Source organism: Crassostrea angulata, chromosome 3, assembly GCF_025612915.1.
Source record: "Crassostrea angulata isolate pt1a10 chromosome 3, ASM2561291v2, whole genome shotgun sequence".
Taxonomy (NCBI): Eukaryota; Metazoa; Mollusca; class Bivalvia; order Ostreida; family Ostreidae; genus Magallana; species Magallana angulata.
This window is the reverse complement of record NC_069113.1, coordinates 31,458,873-31,480,266: the sequence shown is the minus strand read 5'-3', so window position 1 is coordinate 31,480,266 and position 21,394 is coordinate 31,458,873. Positions and strand designations below refer to the sequence as shown.

The window sequence follows — 21,394 nt, the reverse complement described above, 5'->3', positions numbered from 1 at the left end:
TCAGATAGACTGGGTTGTCTGGACAATATGTATGGTATATGACTAAATGAATAGGTACAGTAAACCCTTAGGAGATGTATTAAGAAACGGATATTGCTATCTCTCTTCACAGTCTTTTAATTGTATATTATTTAGGTATTTATAGAAGTTTTAAAGTGTATAATTACAATTGCAATAGCATATAAAAAAGCGCTATATGATTTTACGTACAAATACAATTCTATGTAAGAATCAATGGAAAATTCAGTGGCCACGCATAGTCACTGTTTTCGTCATACCAATACCAATTTGATAGACTTTGATGAGTAAAAGGACCTTAAACCATTTTTTGTTGCTGTATGGTCCTGTTGTCATGGTAACAGAGGGTAAAGATGTAAAAATGACATTTTAATGCTTATTTGACAACATATTGTGAGTAATGGGACAAAATTTGTTTTATATCTTTGATAGTTTACATTATTGAACAAAACCTTCTAAAATGGCTTCAAAGAAGGTAAGTTTTGCTCTTTCCATCTTTAGCCTTGGTTACCATATGGCAGCGGTTATCCCCAGTAATCAACTCTTAGTGTCTTTTGCATTTTACACTTAGGTGACACTGTCCGTGTATGGAATATAAAGAAAATTGGTGACTGAGTGCATGGCCAGACCTTTGTATAAATCTTTGATTCTTACATATAATTGATATTGTAAAAATGCAAGCATCACATCAAAATTAAAGTATAATTTACAAAATGAACATCAAACATCCTGATTGTTGATTTATAAAAATTTTAATTTATTTTCCAACAGATTTTTTCATGGTTACTTGCCTTTGACAATAGGTCAGTGTGACAATAACATTTTTGATAGTACGATACAAATTTGGATTTGGTTATTCAAACAATTACTGTCTTTAACATGTTTCTTTAACCCGTGGTTGACATTATAGGGCCCTGTATTTATTTATGAAGGAGATTCAAGACAATTCATTGACCCAGCACTATAAATATCAGATATACCATAGTCTGAATATCCTAAATTTTTGTTTCAGGCAAACTAATGAATTTCCATTTTGAAAATATCTATTAACATCTACCTTAACTATGAATATGTTTTAGATCCCTCAAATGCAAAATTATTGTTGAAGTCTATTGAATCAATTATGATAAGAAAGTTATAGGCCCATTAAATGGCCTATTCACAAATCAGTTTACTATAGATCTACATGTTTGCAATAATCTGATTCTTTTTTATCAATATTATACATGTATATATAATTATGGGTCAATGATCACACAACATTGTTGGTTAGAATTGATTGTATGATGTTACGTTGTTGGGAGTGTATTCTGTTAGCTTCATTAAATGGTATGCTGTTTCATTGGATTTGGGGGAAATATTACATGGTTATTCCCTGCATAATCCGCATTGTTACATGAAAAATTCTGGTCAGTTCTTGCAGTGTAAGCTCGAATAAAAAGTGCATTTGATGCAAATAAAAATGCCAAATATTAGAATCATGTAATTGTGCCTATTTTCTAAGTAATTTGATGATGTTATATTTCCTATTCATCAACTTCAATTCATCAACTAATTCCTATACAAAATGAAAAAATAAGCAATTTCAATTAGCAGATGTCAGAAATTGACTTTTTTTATTGTCATATTTCTTTATTCTGTTCAGGAAGAAAACACATTTGATCTAATTCAGGAGATCGAGATTGAAATGAAGAAGAGACAGTCCAATACTATACAGCTAGACAACAGTTCCTGCATGTCATCATCATCATCATCATCATAGCCCAGTCCGTAAATAGCCATCCAATTTATTGTTGTGGTAAGTAATTAGGCTCTGCATCATTCTATATTGAGCTTTGATAACTTAACTCTTCTATGGACTTAAAATAAAAGTGCAATATGGCAGTACCCATGAATTATGATTCCCTGATTATAGTGTCTTATTTCTGTTGCCTTTGCTGAGAATATAATGGAAGGCAAACTATCATCTTTGCTAGTCAAGGGTTTTCGGTTTACTTCGCTCCCCATAAACCCTTAGCAGATCTCATTAGGAAAACTTGGTGATGCGGTGGAGCTATCTAGCGAGCAACTTGAGTTGCGCCCCTTGTATATTTACCATTATAACCAAATGATTTAACGGGTAATAAGTACACACTATAGCTTGAAAAAATGTTGACTAGAGAATCGGAACATAATTAACGATATTATAAATATTGGAATGAAGATATAACCTAGAGAAAGCAAGGAATGTTTTTTTTATAGTGTTTGTAGGGACCTTTACCAGGGGTGAAAAATTTGCTGATATATAAATGCGTTCAAGCCATAAAACCAGGTATCGTTGTCAAAATTATTGCGGACAAAAGAAATTGAATAAGATACAGCTCATTGAACCTTTAAAAGCAATAACCATAAGTAGGGACGTATATACTAATGGGATGGGCAACTTCTACATTTGCCATGCTTACCTCCAACACCATCACACGAGTCTTGACAAGTTTGTAAATCTCTTTTCAATCCGGTGCAGTAAAATACATCGTTTTTTAAAGTGATCTGGTTAGACCATCCTTGGGGAGGTACTGCACTCGAGCACTTGTACCTCAACTTCTGAAAAGCTCTGATTGTTTTACCAAAGATCACAAGTGTGTTTCTTTTATTTGATCAGTCACTCCCAGCTGCAGCCAATCATAAAACGGACCTTGTCACGGAGTTTTCGTAATGAGATCTGCCAAGGGTTTATGGGAAGCGAAGTGGACCGAAAACCCTTGGCTTGCCAAATATCGTGAAAGCCAAATGTAACACGTTTACAGTATATACTGTATAAAGGGTTATTTTCGCCCCATGTTGTTTTCGTTCTTCTACACTTGCAAACATTTCACCATGTCTTAAATTCGCCCAGAATTTAAACAAGAAATAATTCAAGAAATTTGAATTCAATATTATGCTCTTCAAGAGTCTTGAGTTTTAAATTCACCTGCTGACAACATTAGGGTGAACAAGGTAAAATGGGGGAAATTAATGTTTCTCTGTATACAGCTAGTAAACTGTAATCATGCTAAGGTGCTAAATATTAATAACCTTGCTTAATCACAGTTCAAAGCTCAAGTCAATTCCACCCAAAATTAGGAGCCGTAAATGTTCGCAATAAGTTGCAGACCTTTTCAGTTTTATTATTTAATGATAAACTGTATACACTGATTTTGATGAGGAGTGCTTATAAATGCTTGTACGTTTACACAAACCTCTGTTGAAAATATGAAATATAAAACTAGCTCTGATGCATCAGCTGTTATATGACATTATAACACTGATGAAATTTATCATAAAATTTGTAGTACGTGTCATAAATATTACTGAAGGAAATACATGTTGCTTTGTTAAATTCACATTGTAAAACTACCAAAAATAGGCCTCTAATCCCTATCCCCCCCCCCCCCCCCCCCCCCGGCAAAAAAAAAATTAAATTTTCCCTTGGACCCTTTCCCCCTGAAAAAAATAAAAAAAATTCTGGATCCAAGCATGAAAAACATTAAGGGTTGAGCGTAATAATAATACTATAAGTACAGTACGGTAGATTCAATTTATAAATTGTCTCTAGAGATGATGTGTCTCAGAAAGGCCTGTTAATGACAGGGAAATAATTAAATTTACTGAATCAGGTTTAACTCTCAAAATGATATTTTTAGCATTTTTATACATGGTCAATGCTTATAATAGAACTTATTGATGGAAGCACAGTGAACTTCAGTATTCAGACATCTAAATATAAATTCATTCTCTTCTGCTGATCAAGCCAAAAAAAATCATGTGGGAGTATCTATACTAGATCAAGCTTGTCAATGGCAGAAAGGACCAGAGATTCTGTCCAGAAGTCAGACTGCTAATCTGTATACATAAAGGATCAAAAGGTTTTCTTTTCAGAAAAATACCATATAATACACAGTTGTTGCTCTGAGAGCCATAGAGTACCATATTCATTAGAAGTTCAACGCAGACTTCCTCCTACGAGCTGAAACTTATAGTTATACAATTCAGTGACAATTACTGTTGTGTTCACAGTGTGATGAATGTGTGTGGTATTTTTTAGTCCAATTTGGGATGAGTTGTTTTTTATTCTCCATCACTTAATGAAAATCAATGAATTATGTTGGCAAATTTGATCAATGATGAGATTAGCTGATGGATGAAGGTTTTGTCATCATAGAAATCTGTCAAAACAGATCTAAACAACTCTGATCGAACTCCTGACCAGATTATAGCTATGGTCATGCAAAGTTACGAATATCCTATATTACATTACGCTTGCAACTAAGGTTTCTAGCTGCCTGCATCTGGAGATTATGATTGCTTTACAATTTAATGCGCAAGGTTTTAATTAAATTAAAACAATATTTTATTATGAAATACATCACATAAATGGATGGGATAGCAGGCATTGCCTATATATAAATCCTCTCCGACATACAAGGTCTAGTGCGAGGTTTCCGACTGTTGCACACATTTCTTGAAATTGATTAATTTATAGATAAAATGAATTGTTAAATATTTACATTTTCAAATGTCTTTGTCTGCGATAACAGTAAAAAATCAATTTTGTAATATAGTAGTCCAATAAACTTTCATCAGTTAGATAACTATTTTAATCACCTCTTTTTTTCTCTCTCTCTCTCTCTCTCTCTCTCTCTCTCTACAAATATATATTCTTACTCATCTTGACCAATTGAATCTCATGTACACAACATTAAAGTGTGGTTTTTTTTTTTTTGCCTTCAAATTTCATCAATGACAATCAATAGTGTGATAAGATGTTTCCTTTCTATAAGTGAATGCAAATTGTTCCTCACACACTTGCAAAAAAATCTGATGTGTTTCATCTTCAAATCGGTAGCAATTCCCCAATGAAATTATTGTAATTATGACTACAGTAGTGCATGTGTTTAGAAGCAGAAGATTATTTGCTCTTAATGATGGCTATTTGTCATATCAAGGGCCTTGGATATCGGAGTGTCGTTGAAGCTAATTTTCAGATTTATGAAAGGATGCTTTGGTGACATCAACAAAATGGATGGGCATATCGCCTGAATCTTCAACTCAAGACGATGTTCTTCAGGCTATAAGAGGACTTCTCTTCTTGAATTCTTGCTGTGGAATACCTTAGAAACTGTCACAGACATGTTTTCAGACTTTGCAGAGCAGACTTCAAAATCGCATGTTGTGTGTGGGTTATGATGTTTGTAAAACAATACACTGGACTACAGGGAATGCTCTGTGATCAATACTGAAACAAGTTCAATATTATGCAGCCTGTACTGGTACTTGTAATTGAGACTTCTTTCTATTCCAAAATTACCTGGCTGCAAAAACAATGAATCGATTCATTATTAAAAGGGCTTGGAGCTTCGTCTTATACAGTATTATCTCTCTGCATGATTTACTGTGATTTTTCCCAAAATTTCTACTAATGAATCGGCTTATAAAAAATCTTCAAAGATGATTATCAACATCAGCAATTATGAATTCATTGGTTAATTATAAATTAATTAACCAATGAATTTGGTTTATTACTACTGGTACCTAGACACTAAGTTTAGTTTTGTGACACTTTTATTAATAACTTATCTGATCTAATGCACAACATCTACAGTACTGTACATGTACTGCATATAGGGTTTTGTCCTATGTTATTTTTGCTCTTTACATTTGCAAACAGTTTTGTCCTGTTCTCAGAATTTGTCCAGATGCAATTGGATGGAAAGAGATACTATTACCCAGTCGTATATTCACCTGCTGACAAGGGTGAAAAGGGCAAAAAAAAAAACCAATGGCAAATATTTCCCTGTATGCAGTATAAACATGTTATTGATACAGTAATATATCATATGACATTGAAAAAAGTTTTATCTATTTTGCCAAGACATCATTGATACTGTATAAGACATCTGTTCGAAATTTTTTAGACATCTTTCCATATCTTTCAATTTTTGACTGCTAAGAAAATTTAGGATTTAATTGACATCTTTCAAACTATGGTAACTGTACATGTACTATAAACATATATAGCTAGCATATAAAATACTGTAAATTCCTAATTAAACACGAGGAATTAATATCTGCATAAAATCTTGAGAAGCTTATCTCACAGATTTTAAAATCTCGCTTTAATTTTTTGACAGATGTAAAATAGTATTTGAAATTATGGTGAGAAATCGTCATTCAAGATTTAATATTTTCACGATTTGATGCAAAACCGGCACTGAGACTCGTAAAATAAGGAATCTACAATATTCGATGGAAATAAATGTTCTTCAGTTATTGAGTGGAGATTTGATCTAGCCTGTTAATTCTGTATAGATCTTGATCTTCATAAAGAATAATAGCTTTCACTGATCATCATTTTTGCTCCATAGTACAATCGTTTCAAAATACTGGGGGTCATTGTTGTGCCATTTGTAGATCATTATTTCATAAACAAAAACTCCGTTTTAATACTCATGTCACTGGCTTCTTGCGTTTCCCTGATCGAAAGCTTCCTAAAATTCAATGTAGGTGGGCAAATGGCTCAGATCCATCAAGTTGCTTGATGTCATTTTGCTGGGTTTTTAATCAGGTTTTCCAACAGAAAAATCCGGTTATTAAAATGGTGAAAATGGCGGGCGGGTGGGCGAGCGGGCGGCTGCCAAAAGGGTACCCTCATTGTACGGAAAACTCCTCCTACAGTTTTCAAGATAGGAAGTTGTTCTTTTGCAGATCAATTGTACACATATCAGAGGTGTGCATATTGCTAGGGTTTTGATTTCCAATAATTTATGAAAAAAATACTAGCTTTTGAACTTAGTCATTTTTTGGCAAAATATTGCATATAGGGTACCCTCATTGAATGGATAACTATTCCTACAGTTTTCAAGATAGGAAGTTGTTCTCTTGCATATCAATTATACATATATCAGAGGTGTGCATATTGCTAGGATTTTGATTTCTGATAATTTATGAAAAAAATACCAGCTTTTGAACTTAGTCATTTTTTGGCAAAATATTGCATATAGGGTACTCCATTTCACTGGATACGGGTTGACATGGATTATGGATACAGTTCACATAAAAGAAAACCCGGTTTGCTGTCACTTTGACAGCTTTTCACTTGTATTTTGATTATACACTGGAGGATAAGTTACAATTTGTTGTGGTGTATAATACAACCCTATACTGGTGTACATACCCAGTACATGTTATGGGAAGAGTTCCACCTTTACCAATTCTGTGCGATTGATTTTATTTTGTCTTTTTAAATGAGTGATAGCCTGACATTGATCTTGATTTGCACTCTATCCACAGTTGTCAATGCCCAATTTATAAAATGCATTGCATTTAAAAAGAAACTTTTTCAATCTTCTGATACAGACCCCATTTACATGTAAACTATAGTGATTGGTTTTCCTTTTCACTGGGGGCACACCTGGGATTTGAACTACAATACCTGTAAAAAAAAAAAAAAAAAGGGATTTGTGATTACATGTACATTGGTCGATCCTTATTTAGTACTGTAAACCAACTATTATTCGCGATGACTTAATTTCGCTATATAGCTCAGATGAAGTGGTTTGCTGTGACTAATTTTCACTTCCAAGCCTTGTCCACACGTGTTTTTTTTTATTGCAAATTTATATGGCAAATAATGGTCTGCAGCAAGAAATATTTGTGACAAAGAGGCTCTCGCGAACCTCACGAAAATTTCTAGCATGCAAACAAAGGCCGGTTTACAGTTACATGTTTATTTCCCCTTATTATATATCATTAGTAATGATAGCTGGTGTAATTTGAAAATTTGTTTGCTATGACATTTTCTTTTGTTTTTGTTTTTAATCTACTTGCGCACATTACTCAGGTTCAGTCACCAGTTTTTATAACAGCATTAATTCTCCAGCTCCAAAAAACAAATATATTTTTTATACGTTTGTGAACCCCATACAGCTTCCTGTACAGCCATTACTTACATGATTGCATTAACTTGCAGCAACTTGTATTTTAGAAAACTACTCTTTTTATAAGGACTTAATTTCTTTCTGACCTCTTTATGTTTTTATGCCTTGTTGGCTCAAAATTATTTAGTTTCTGTTGGATTACTAATTTAAAAGATTTTTAAATATAATTATATTTTCTGGCCATATTTTAGCATTCAATATGATTTACAGGAAAGAAAATCGTTTTGATATTGTGCTACTGTATACAGGGAAATATTCGCTCCATTTTATTTTCGGCCCTTTCGCCTTCGTTGTCAGTGGGCGAATTTTAGACTGGGCGAATTCCAATGTTTTAAGTAATCTTTTAGTACAAAAGCGTGTCTGGGCAAATTGAAGATGGGGCAAAACCGCTTGCAAATGTAGAGGAGCGAAAATAACCCTGTATTCAGTAATTTGAAAGTACATGTATATATGTATTTTTGGGATATTGGGACCTATATGCTTTACTCAATATGGATTGGGAATGGGCATGCAGGGAGGATTGGTTGAGGTGACCCCGGGTTATACAATACCTGTTAACCCTCCCACATTGTTTGGGAGACTCCTGCAAAATCATTAAAAATTGACAAATCTCCCGCAGAGAGCGAATCTCCTGCATAAATATTTAGCTCCCACTCTCTTTCCCTCCAGTGACTTATAACTTATATCACTATCTTTGCATGACTGATACAAGAACAGCAGTATATAATTCCCAAGGTAAAGATGAACTCTGAGAAAAAATATTCCCTATGTTCTAATTAATGTGGGTTTTTTTCCTCTCTACCTTTTCTTAGTTTGCCAATACTCTAGTGAGCAAATACACAGTAGCAGAACATGTATATATATAAAAATTAGATACATTGAGTATAAATCAGATGTTATCCTGCTCCTTATCAAGACTTTCTAATTACTGGTATCAATTTCAGAGAATTAAGCTTTTAAAATCATTATTCTCTATGTAGAATAGAGTTGTCTTTCTTTTAGCAGCGTATTTCTTTCATTGAAATCCATCCATCCACTCGTTTAAATTGATCAACCAATAAACCCATGCTGAATTATTAATCAATTGATATTATCAATGTCGGTATTTTGATCCTAGCTGATGTAACCATGCATAAACATCCTTTGGTATTTAAATCATTGTTAGTGACATGTATTGGACTGCAAAAAATTTGCTTGTACATGTATATTGAAGAGGATGCTGGTTTCAAAATATTATAACAATTAAAATTTTTCATGTTACCAGGTACTGAAATTATTTTTAACATAGTTTGTGCATTTTTAATTTTAAAAAATTTTTCCTGCCACAAAGGACAATTTTCATTAGCTCAAGCAAAAACTTGTCTGCAAGAGAGACAGATCAATTGATATACAATGCAAAGCATTCATGCTGAGAGAGAATCAATCTCTGATCACGGAAAATTGTTTGGCAATAAAAATGAATTGATTACATTAGATGTTGGAACAAACAAGTATGTCAATTTCCAAGCAAAATCAATTATTTCCTTTGCCATGATAGTCTAGATATTGGGTCTCTTTGGTCTGACTCTCAGGGAAGACATGTTCTGAAACCCCAATATTGTGGATGGCATTGCTGAATCTGAAAATTCTGCGGATCAATAGAAATTGATTTTGTGGTTTTACTCAGGCTAGCTAGCAGACATTTTCAAGGGAAGAGTTATATAGAGACTGAGTATTAGAATGTGAGAAGAAACCTAGTGGGGAAATTCTTACTCGCGTAAAAGTGCTATTGTTTAAGAGAATTGATGCATCAATGTTTTGGTATGGTGAAATTAAGAGACTTAGAACTGCAAGACGTGTCCAAGAGTTACAGCAGAAATTTGCTTCGTTGGATTAGGTATTGATTCCAGTGCAAGAAGTCCATATATTGTTGAGTTTGTCTGGAGCCAACAAGGATTCACAGGAACAATGGCAGGCTTCTAAGGCCATTGATTTTTGGTAAGGGTTTGTTGATAGATAATTGCTTAAATGCTGGAAGAACATTTGCTATTTCCTCAATGGGTATCTCCTTAAATGTTGATTTTCGTTTTTGGACATTATTAATTATTTGTTTGGTATGCATTGGTTTTGTTAACCAAATTTTTACTGGCTTGACCAAAATGTTGACCATGTACCAGCACTGTCTTCCAATACATTGTAACTTTACTGATCAATGTCTCATGTTTATGTATGGACCAGATAAGAATCTGAATAAAGAGGCTTAAATTTGTATTGGTATGTCTTCATGAACTATTGATCTCCTACGAGTTTGTAATCAGGCTGTTAAGCAAGAAGGATTTAGAGACTTTTCTTCAAGTATGATGCTGTCATTTTCAGTGATTCATATCCATAGCATAATGCATGTATCATAACATATTTTTGACTGAAAAACCTATGAAATATCTATAAAACTAATAGAAATTGTTGCTCCTTCTAGCCATTACCAAGTTTCCAGATTAAATAAGAATTTATTAAACATTTTCAACCAAAAATGGGGGTATATCATCTTTGGTCGAACCTTAATCTCAGGTCATCCATGTACAACCAGTATCTTGACAGAATTTCGGCACAAATATTCAGGTTCTGAATCTTTAAAATTCAATTTATAAATATACTATTTGATGGGGATGGGGGGGATGTTGAATGAACTGATGGTTTGAAAAGTTGTTTTAAAGTGTAATGTACAAGTTATGTGTACCACACTGACAGAATTAACCTGACAGACATCTGATATAAAAAGATGGATTTATGAAAAACTAAGCTACTGCTGCTGTAATTTGATACACATGATGGTATAATTGGCACATTATTGGCCACATCAGCTATACAAAAGACCACTAGCTTGATCAAACTGTGAAATGTCAATTATCATTGGATTTGGTATAATCTACCCAATTCAGTGTCTCAGATGATTCAGCATTGCAGTGTTTTGGACACCAGGTTTTATTATTTTGCACCTCAGACCACAAATATTACTTTTTAGTTTGAGCCTTACAGGAGCCTAGCATCATCCCAGTTTTTGATTCAATGCCAGTATAGGATTTATTTACCATTCCATAAAATGCCATATGTGGAATACATTTGCTGAATGGCTTTGATGTTTAAAAGCTTTCGCTGGATTTTCTTATTGAAGTAATTAATACGCCATAGAGACAATATTAATCTAATAATGACCACAGATTCAACATTAAACTGCAATTTCCTGCACTGTACTGCAATGGCTCCCAGCTAGGCCCAACTCTAGTACAAAAGAAATTCTTCCATATCAATTGTTGTTTTGAAACTTTTACATCATTTCATGGGGGAAAAAAAGCAGATCAATAACGAGAGTAGCACTGATGCAGTTTATACAGAACATTCCCGCAGATTTGGACCTCTAGACTGCAGGCTTCGTAAGATCAATGCTGTAACCTAATATAAAAGGCTTTGTAAAGACTATATAATGTCATTGTGTGACAGCTAAGATCCTCTTTTTAATGCCAATGTAATGGTTCTAATAGACACTGAATGAGCAAGTTGTGTTCGTGGAGTGCTCTTTGCGGGTTGAGAACCTGCTTTATAACAGCTGCTGCTGTGACTGCAGATAATGCTTGGACTGTTAGCTGATAACTGAGCAGTTTCACGAGCATTGATTTTCAATGAAAAATTCAGTCAGTCTTGGCCAACAAATTAACGGTGACTTTAAGTGTTTACATTGAGTCCAGGTTTAATTCACCGCTGACTGTCCAAATTGTGTTTGGCATCCTCGAGATTGGTGATAATGGCTGTTGCACTTTTCTAAATATCTTTTTGATGGGAGATTTATACACAGAGAAGCAATTTGATCTTAAATTTTAATTACTGCAGGTCTCCATTTTGTATGTGTTGTAGTATTAGTACTTAGACATGTATTACAGCATTACTTTGTGATGTTTAATTTGTGGTAATATTACAGTGTATTGATCAACTTTGATAATTTTTTTCTTTATCTTTTTCAGGTAGTTAGCCTTTATAGACATGTCATCACAATCTTTTGATGAGTCCTCCAACTTGGTGATAGAGGTAACATCTCCCACTGAGCCACATAGCACTGGCGCTGAATCCACAGACTTCGAGGACACAGAAAAGTCAAAATTCAAAGAAAAACATAAAGGAGGACTCCATTTCATTAAAAAAAGAGCTAAATCACCTTTTCGCAGTCCATTAAAATCACCCATAAAGTCGCCTTTCAAGTCACCCAAGACATCATCAAAAGCATCGAAAGCTGATGAAGAACTTTTGACAGAGGATTACAAAGACATTGAAAAGAAAATCAGTGAAAAAAAAACAGAGGAATGGCAAATGTTTCAACAGATGCAGGACAGAATCAAATTAAATGTGTTAAAAACTAAATCCAGTCTTACAAAGCTAACTTCAGAATCTTCGGAGGAACATTTTGATGACATGGAAGGAAAAAAATCCTCAGGGGATGATGAAAATAATCTTCTCGAAGGAGAAAACTCTAGTGCAGACAATGAAAACTCTTGTGATACTGGCGAATTGTTGAATTTAGAATTACAACAGCTCTCCGTAACTCCAAGAGGAATTCCAAAACCTCCTGCAAATAGTTTACGAACAAGCATGGAAAATCTGAGCGAGTCACAAGGCCCATCCACTGATACAGAAGGAGATTTACTGGGTTTGTCAGATGATGTGGACAACGGCAATGTGGAGCAACAACCTGCTGCAAACAGTGCTTACATCAACCCAGACCTCTTAGAGCTAGATGGTCTGATGTCTTCTACCGATTCTCCCTATGAGAGTAGCATGCACAGCAGCTTTGATGAGTCTGACATGACCTTCGGAAGTAATATGCACAGTGCCAGATCCTCAGCTAGAACAACTCCCCTGGGATTTGAGCAGGGCTCGTGGATTGGAACATCCACACAGTCCAGTGCAATGACTTCTAAGTTTGTCAGTGACTTGGTGGATGAGTTTCTACAGTTGGATACTATGAAAGAGGCAGCAGCATCTGCTGAGGTAAATCCATTCAGCACATCTCAGAAATCAAACAATTTATTGGACTCATTAGACCCATTTTCATCGGTATCTGGTACCTCGATTACCTCACAAACTCAAGCAATTGTAAGTAATGTAAACGCAAACACTACATTGTTAGATTCCACAACCAGCAGCACAGTGCAAATGCCATCAGAACAAGTTTCATCTCTTGAGTCAGACCCATTTGGATTTGGCAGTGTTGAAGATACCTCTGCTAAAAAAGAGCCACCTCAAGAGGACATTCTAGAAACAGGATTACCTACAGGACTTGATGGTGCTCCAGTACTATTTGATCCTTTCAATGGCTGTAAAGACAACACGATTGGTCGCTCAATTTCTCCTCATGTGTATGACAATTTTGGGTTTGGCTTGGCAAATGCTTCAGACGCAAATGAAAACAATGATGAAGATAGTGTTGATCATGCAAACTTACAACTTGATTCAGGGACAACAAAGGAGTGTGGGAATTTTGAGAACCTTAATCCATTTTTAACAGATGAAAACCCCTTGAGGGCAGACGTATTTGAAGAGAAGTTTTCAGAATTGGGAAACAAGACTAATTCATCCAATGTAGACCTAGCGTGGGGGTCTCAAGGTGAAGATTCTGTAGAAAAGCATTCCATCAATCCCTTCAAAGATGACTTTTTTGACACGGCAATAGACATTGCAAATGATCCAAATAGGACAAGAAACAATCCATTTCTTGATGATACGTGTGAAGTAGTGATGAACATTGACAATGCTCACAATCCTTTTCTAGATTTAGACACAGACCCTTCCTATACAGGGGATTTGACTGATTTTGGTTTGTCAGATTCTGGTGATATTTTAAACAGTAATAAGACTTCAGAACAAAAACTTTCAGGCACAAAATTGGACGATTTTGATCCTTTCAGGACAATTGAGGAATCTCAAGAGGACTTCATTACATATGAGAAAGCAAAGGGATTGTCAAGTGAAGCAGATATAAGTAGCTCCCGAGGAAAAGAAGCAGAAGTTGCAAAAGAAAACGACAATGAGGAAGATGATGATGAGGATGATGATGATATATTTAAGTTAAAAATTAAACCCATTCCTGCAGATCCCAATAAACCAAAGGTACCAACAGACTTTGGGCCAGTGCCCATGTTAAAGCCACCACCAAAAATACCCAAGTCACCACAACCTCCCAGAGTAAATCCTTTTGACAGGGACTCACCTCCAGAAGAGAATTTTGCCAAATTTGAAATCATGCACGAGAAGAAAGAGGAAGAAGAAGCAACCATGCCAGAACAATCTGTCAGTTTCTCCACCACTATATCTACAACAGGAAGTGTCACACCTGAAGAGGAACAGAATTTGGAACCTCTGGAACCATTCTATGTTGAGGAAGTCAAAGACGGCTGGAAACTTATGCTCAGACAGCCAACCAAGAAAAAACTCACCACAAATCGCTTCTGGAAAGGTGTGATTGTACGCTTGGTTAAAACAGAGGAGGGCCCAGTCATTAAAGTGTTCAGTGAAAAAGACAATGGTGAGTGCTATCATGAACTTCCCCTTCAGCCCTGTTATTCTGTGTCTGATGTAGCTCAGCAACATTATGATCAGTATGGAAAAATCTACACTTTGAAAATTCAATACATCTTTTATCGTGAGCGTGTAGGCATAAAAACAGATAGAATAACGCCTTCTTTTGTCAAAAAACCAAAAGCAACTATGATTTTGGACCACGCTCCACAAGTCTCAGAAATGATGAAATTAGGTTCATTGGATAGGAATGAAATCAAATCGTTTGGAAGGGCAATCGAAAATGCTCTGATGCACCTGGATGCCCATAGAGAGAAGACATTGACATATGTGAAGGAAGAGGTTTGTGCAGAGGTGGTGGATGAATATGAAGCAGAATTGGATAAAGCAGGTGTGCTTCAAAAGCAGAAAGCAAGGGTCAGGGTGTTCTTCCTAGCCTTTGTGACAGGGATGCCAACATGTGAGGTAGGTCTGAATGATAGGCGAAGAGACGGGAAAGAAGTGGTAGGACGCTATGACATCATCCCCATCAAGACGGAAGAGTGGATCAAACTAGAGGATGTGGAGTTCCATTGCTGTGTGGATTTAAAAGAATATGAGAAGACAAACAACATCAAATTTCATCCTCTAGATGCTTGTCATTTTGAAGTCATGAGATACCGTGTTCGACTACGCCAGAACAAAGAACTTCCTCTCCAACTCAAAATTCAGCAGACATTGTCAGAGAAAAAATGTGAAATTCGGTGTGATTTGCTTGTGACGGGTTATCATTCCTTCAGCAAGAAACATGGACAATTTCCTTGTGAAGACATTGAGGTGCATTTTCCAATTCCAGAACAATGGATCTACCTGTTTCGATATGAAAAGAGGTTCCGATACGGCGCATTCAAATCTTCCACTCGGAAACCTGGCAAAATAAAGGGACTTGAGAGGTTGACCATGATTGCTCAAGGACTATTGACGCCAACTCTGATGGAGGCTGATGTGGGTGGTGCAAAATACGAACATTTAAACAGGGCAGTTGTATGGCGTATTCCCCGGTTGCCAGAAAGAAACGAAGGTAACTAACTATAATAATTCTTTATGAATTAAGCTTGATAGTCTTAATTGGACTTTTTATCTGTTTCCTAAGGATATGCATATTTGGAGATTCCGCTGCTCAAAAAAAAGGCTAATCAATATTTGGTTTCTCATAGCATGGCCGTGAACTGTCAAGTTTGTTATTATGCTAATAATGTTCAGCAAATCAACTTTGTAATTTGTTTGTGTCTCAAGAGACAAGGAAATGATCTACACATGAAATTATTCTGATAGTGTATTCTTATCTCTCTCTCTCTCTCTCTCTCTTTTATTAACTCAAAAGTGGCTGTTAGCAAGAATCATCAGCTTAGCTTTGAAGTAATGATACGTACGTGAGATCATGCATTTGAATGATCCTACAACATGGAAGTTTTTACATAAAGTAGTTTTCTTGTCTTTCACATTGAGAGAATTGATACCTCTGTTGATCAATGGGATCAATGGTAAAAATAGGAGTACTAGCTCTGTTGTGACTTGTGCTTCACATCAAAGAGTAACCAGAATACAGTATACTGCACAGATCTTTGTTGCATATAATTTGTCTCTCAAGTACTGTAGCTTTTTTTTGGGTTTAAAGAAAATGGGTTTGTCTTTTATTCTTCTATTTCATATTCTTGAGTTCATTATTTTGCTGTGTTCAAAATATTAATGGTGATTAATTATTAAACCAGCCACTCCAATCCACACATTACATTCAATGTAGCGCAGTACGTGTGATATGTTCCTGATAAAATGTATCATTGAGTATCATAAATGTCGAGTTGTTCTCACCATGCCCTACCTAGTCTTTAGGGATAATATCAGTTCCATATTCTTACACACACACATATGAACCCAAGTGCATCGGCCCCACAGGCCAATCACATGAATCTTTGATGACTAGGCCTATTAATATGTTTTTAACATGATTTCAGAGCATCAAAATATTGATTTTTTTAAAGCATTCCCTCACTCATTCACTATACATTTGTATTAGATTCATGTTAGGGAAAAGTCCGTGAGTGAGCTATTAGTCTTAAAACTGCTGGTTGTGTATTATTGTATCCAATTATGTTTTTTTCTATGGATATCATAAATTTTAATTAAAGCGTTTTTATTCCTTTATTAGAAACTAACATTTCAATTCTTCCCATTTTATCTTTTGACATTTTTGAAGTGATTGATGACTTAGATAATATTTTTGCACTTGAAATAAAGCACATGTAAAACCCTGCTGAGAAATCTGTGCCAGTCAAAAACTGTGAAAGTATCAGAGAAAAAAGTTATTACCTTTATATAGACAAGGTGTGACATTTGTTTGTCCAAAATTAATTAAAAAGGATACTGAAGTTTCATCAATATTCGTTGAATACCAATTTTCGTGGATTTCGTTGTTAAGTTGATCCATGAAATTAAATGTTCATTGAAACCCAATTTCTATTAACATTTTTTATTGAAATAGTCATTGGCCATGAATTTATGTATCCTTGTAACTGTGATTTTCACTTTATCCACGAAAATTGATACCATTGAATATATATTAATGAAACCACAGTAGATAAGCCCACAATGTCTAAATTGTTACTTGAAAGGACTGTTTAAATCAAATAAATTTAAATTTATAACGGTTGGTTTGGTTTCAACATATATTATATTCAGTCCAAATCATCCAAAACATCTATTGAATGTCAATTGAAAATGTCAACCTATCCTCAATGTATGATATTTGGACTGTATAATTAATATATAATTTTATTTCTAACAGGTGCTTATACCTCACATTTGTTCAAACTGACCTTGGAGTTCGGGGCGCACGATGAAGTTCCCGAATCCTTTGAACAGTTCACCACCGTAGACTTCACCATGCCATCCTGCACCGTGTCCAAGTCTCAAGTCCGGTCCATCTCAGTGGAAAACCCCACCCCACCAGAAAAGTGGGTCAAGTACCTCGCCAAGTACCACTATAGGATCGAGATAGACCATCGAGACGAGAGGGCTCAATCTGCCAAGATGGCCACCAAGGAATCTCCTGCTAGTGACAGTGAATGACAATTGACTGACAATGAACTGACAGTATTTGACAGTATCTGACAAGTTGTGTACTGGTGATGTTTATTGATTGTGTACCTGATTTTTTGAAAACTCTGAGACTGGATGCTGCTTTTAATTGTTGGACCAAAAGCTAGTCAGTGGTTCTTGTTGCTGTATAGGTTTTTCAGTGTTGATTTATAGGCGAACACAAAAAATGTATTGATTCTGTCTTAGCATCAGTTGTAGGTTTGTGGTCCTAGCTACTTTATTCCTTGAAATCCGTAGGATTATATCTTTGTGGAGAAAGCTGACGCAGCTTAATAAATGTAATTTGTTTGGTAGGTCATCCACAAAATGACTGCTCTTCAGTTTTAGTTTCTGTGTTAATGCTGATTGGATGTTTGACATTTTATATGATTATAGCTCACGTACAGCACATCATTTACAAAAAGGTTGCAAATTGGCTAGGTTGAAATTATTTACTTTAAACTCCTGATGATATTAATATAGTCATGTTCATTAATTAGCAAGTTTAATTACTCTATGACACCTGCTTTAGAGATTAATGCACACGGTTTATATAGACTGAAAAAAATAATTACCCCGGTACACATGTTGATATCTATGAGATACAGGGTTGATTCAGAAGCAGATTATACATAAATGCTCATTCTGGATTGTCAGTCTCTTGCTCTAAAAACAAGAATCATCATAGATTATTTACAAAGCATGTAGAAACAAAATACTGTAAATTCCTTATATAATGTGAGTACTTAATTCCGCGATCCCGCTGTTTTGTATCAAAACGCGAGAATATGAAATTGCAAACACGGAAGTTTTATCCTTATTTCTTATAGTTTTCAACTCAAGAAAATAATGGCGAGATTTTAAAATCCGCAAAGGGTTCTTCTCGTGATTTTACGGGGATATTAATTCCTCACGTTTAATTAGGAATTTACAGTACTGCATGAATAATATTTATACCCACAATACTCTAGATCTGGATTGAAATATATGTTATATGTTGTCAACATTTTTTGCTTATTGATGATTCTATTTCGAATGATTAAGAAAAATTTACAGTGTTTGATTTGCAACATTTTTTTTTTACTGCTTTGACTGTTAAATTAAATAATGATTTAAAACATTATTGAGATTTTATTATTTATACATTTTAAAAAATAATTTATCAATTTTGTTAAATCATTTTCAAAATACAGATTCTGTGATAATAATTTGTGTCCACACATCTACAATGAAAGCACTATTTTGTGTCTTTATTATTTATTTTTTAAATTATTTTTTCTCTGTTTACATATTACACAATACATGTATATAGAATATTTAGCTCTGCCAATGTCTACTTTTTCATGCACTGAATGTTAAATATCTGTCGCACAGAGTGTTGAAATATAAAGAGAGTTTGCTTTTTGTTTTACATGCATACATATATTCAGATGTTTTTTATGTTTATATTTCATTGATTTTGTTATGTTATTTGATATACTCAAAGACAACAGGGACTGTTAAATTACACGCATATATAAATTGGTCTATGTATACATGCATATTTTTTTGTTTACACTTAAAGTATATACTTGCATGTAAATGTATTTATTATGTAGCCAAATAGTATCATCAGTATTTTTAATTACTCATTAAGTACATGTACATTGAAAATATTCTATTTTATTTACTGTTATATCTTAACATAAGCCAGTAGATGTTTATGTATGGAAAATACAGTCATGACGACACAGATTTTTTTTTTTATTCAAGCTCATATGTTGATCATTATGGAAAGATTTTTGCCCCCAATAATACATATACAAATTTAAATTTAAACAGAATTACATGTAGCAATGCAGTGCATTTTGTACCTTTCACTTAATTGCTATCAGAGCAGAATACATATTTGATGCCTTTCGGTGTTGCCCACCAGTAGTAGCTAAAATTATGTGGATGTAGATTTTATACATTGAAGTTAAACTCTAGCTTCTCTAAACGTTTATCTTTGAAAAAAAATTCACAGTTTTTTATTTGGGAATTAATTGATACAAATACAATTTAATTTCGTATTTTTCACACCTTAGATTAATTGAGATGTGTATGCACGAGTAGACTGGAAATAATAATATAATGTAAACTTTGTACTCACTGACTATAGACTGTGTAGAAATTGCCATGCAGTACATGAATATGCTACAAATAAAACATAAAATCATTGTAACATATAGTCTACTGGCACATTTATTTAGTCGTATTGTACATCAGAAGGACACGCCCCTTTGTCAGCTAGCCACTTCATTCAACATGTATTCTATTGATGTGTCTTTAAGTGATTTAAATCACATGGTTCAAGCCATTTCAATATTTGTTATTTTTTTTCATAATTATTTCACTAGACTGTTTCTGCTAAAAAGTTAGCATTGCGTCTTGACCCAAACAAGTTTTTGGTGCTTACAGGCAAACACACTCAAGACTGCATTCTCTTTTATACCAATTAGCTGCTAAAGTTGTTTGTTTTTTTCTGTTTAAATTTTTTTAGGACTGTTTACAATTCTTTTCTTGACCAAAGATTTATTTCCTAAAAAGCAAGCTTTGGTAATTTGGGATTGTAATGTTCTAGCAGTATTATGATTACTTTTTTCTTTTCTTTTTTTCTTAGGACTTTTTTTATATTTTGCCTGCTTTAACCCAAATGGCATATTACATATTAAGATACAGTGTTGTCCAGTATATAGTTACATGTGGTACGCGAGTTCACTATAAAATGTTATGTGCAATGTGTGCAGATTGTTGAGAAAAGTAGCAGATTCAAAAATAAAATTGTTGATATCAAAGAAGTTTACTGTTTGCTTATGTTTTAAAGATTGCAAAGAAATATTAGTCAACTCAAAATCATGTGTAAAGTTTAAAGTTGTTTGGACATTTTGTACCTGACAACTGTGGTTAAAAGATCATTCAACAGCTACATATGTATGTATATATATACCTTATAAGTTATAACCCTGGTCATATGTCATGGTGAGGTGTGTTCAGCAGAGAGAGCACTCATGAGCGCTCGTCATCATTTGTATTGCGGGTATAGGGAAAGTGTATGAATGGAGGGGGGTATGAAAGTGGGGGAGGGGGGGGGTGTATATTTTTCCCAATCTCAAAATCCTAAAAACCGTATATAGGGTTTGCAAAACGATATTTATCTTAAGTTACCCTTAAATGTGGGGAACCAAATAAATCCATAACGCATAAATTTAAGAATTTTCAACCCCTTACCCTCCTCCTCCCCTCAATCCCCCTGTGACCCCGGCCTACCATGTTGCAATGTGCCTTTGAATTCCTGTCAAACGCTTTGCAGAAGATTATTTAGATGAAGGGTGTGGTCGAAACCTTAGAAATGACCTGTATCACGGTAGCAGAATCCTTATAATATGATAGATTTCTAACGTTCATTGCAAGTATAAATCCATCTAATGACAATCGGGATAATTAGAACCTTTTTAACAAGGCCTTGGACTTTAGTGCTAGGATGTAACTCTCTTTTTCTTGCGTCAAAACAAGTAAAAAAACAAAACAAAAAACGCTGGTTTCAAGTGAAATATAGACCGGTTGCGTAGTTATACATGTAGCTCAAAAGCCAGACAAATCTTGTTGATTTCAAAATAATTCAATCCTTGTTGTATTGCAGCATTTGATTTGATAGAAAAATTTAGTTAATTTTGTATAACCTGGTTTGCAAGTCAATTTGTACAGAAAATCACAGAAAATGATATCATAAGAAATAAACT

The 21,394-nt window shown here is 34.5% G+C and overlaps 1 protein-coding gene across 2 annotated transcripts; it reads left to right on the top strand.

Moving 5' to 3' along the window:
• Positions 1-1,674: 1,674 nt before the first annotated feature.
• LOC128178535 (uncharacterized) lies at positions 1,675-20,453 on the top strand. 2 transcript variants are annotated; one of them, XM_052845757.1, is made up of 3 exons: positions 1,675-1,816; positions 11,969-15,576; positions 17,341-20,453. In XM_052845757.1, the coding sequence occupies exons 2-3, from the start codon at positions 11,988-11,990 to the stop codon at positions 17,622-17,624; spliced, it is 3,873 nt and encodes a 1,290-aa protein (XP_052701717.1). In that variant the 5' UTR covers positions 1,675-1,816; positions 11,969-11,987; the 3' UTR covers positions 17,625-20,453. The 2 variants fall into 2 exon arrangements, with proteins under 2 accessions (XP_052701717.1, XP_052701716.1); XM_052845756.1 differs by lacking the exon at positions 1,675-1,816 and adding an exon at positions 9,190-9,950.
• Positions 20,454-21,394: the final 941 nt, after the last annotated feature.

Excerpts from the sequence above, each read along its gene's own strand:
- LOC128178535 (XM_052845757.1), top strand. The coding sequence starts at position 11,988 with ATGTCATCACAATCTTTTGATGAGTCCTCCAACTTGGTGATAGAGGTA. Across the intron at positions 15,577-17,340 it reads GTTGCCAGAAAGAAACGAAG|GTGCTTATACCTCACATTTG; the intron begins GTAACTAACTAT and ends TATTTCTAACAG.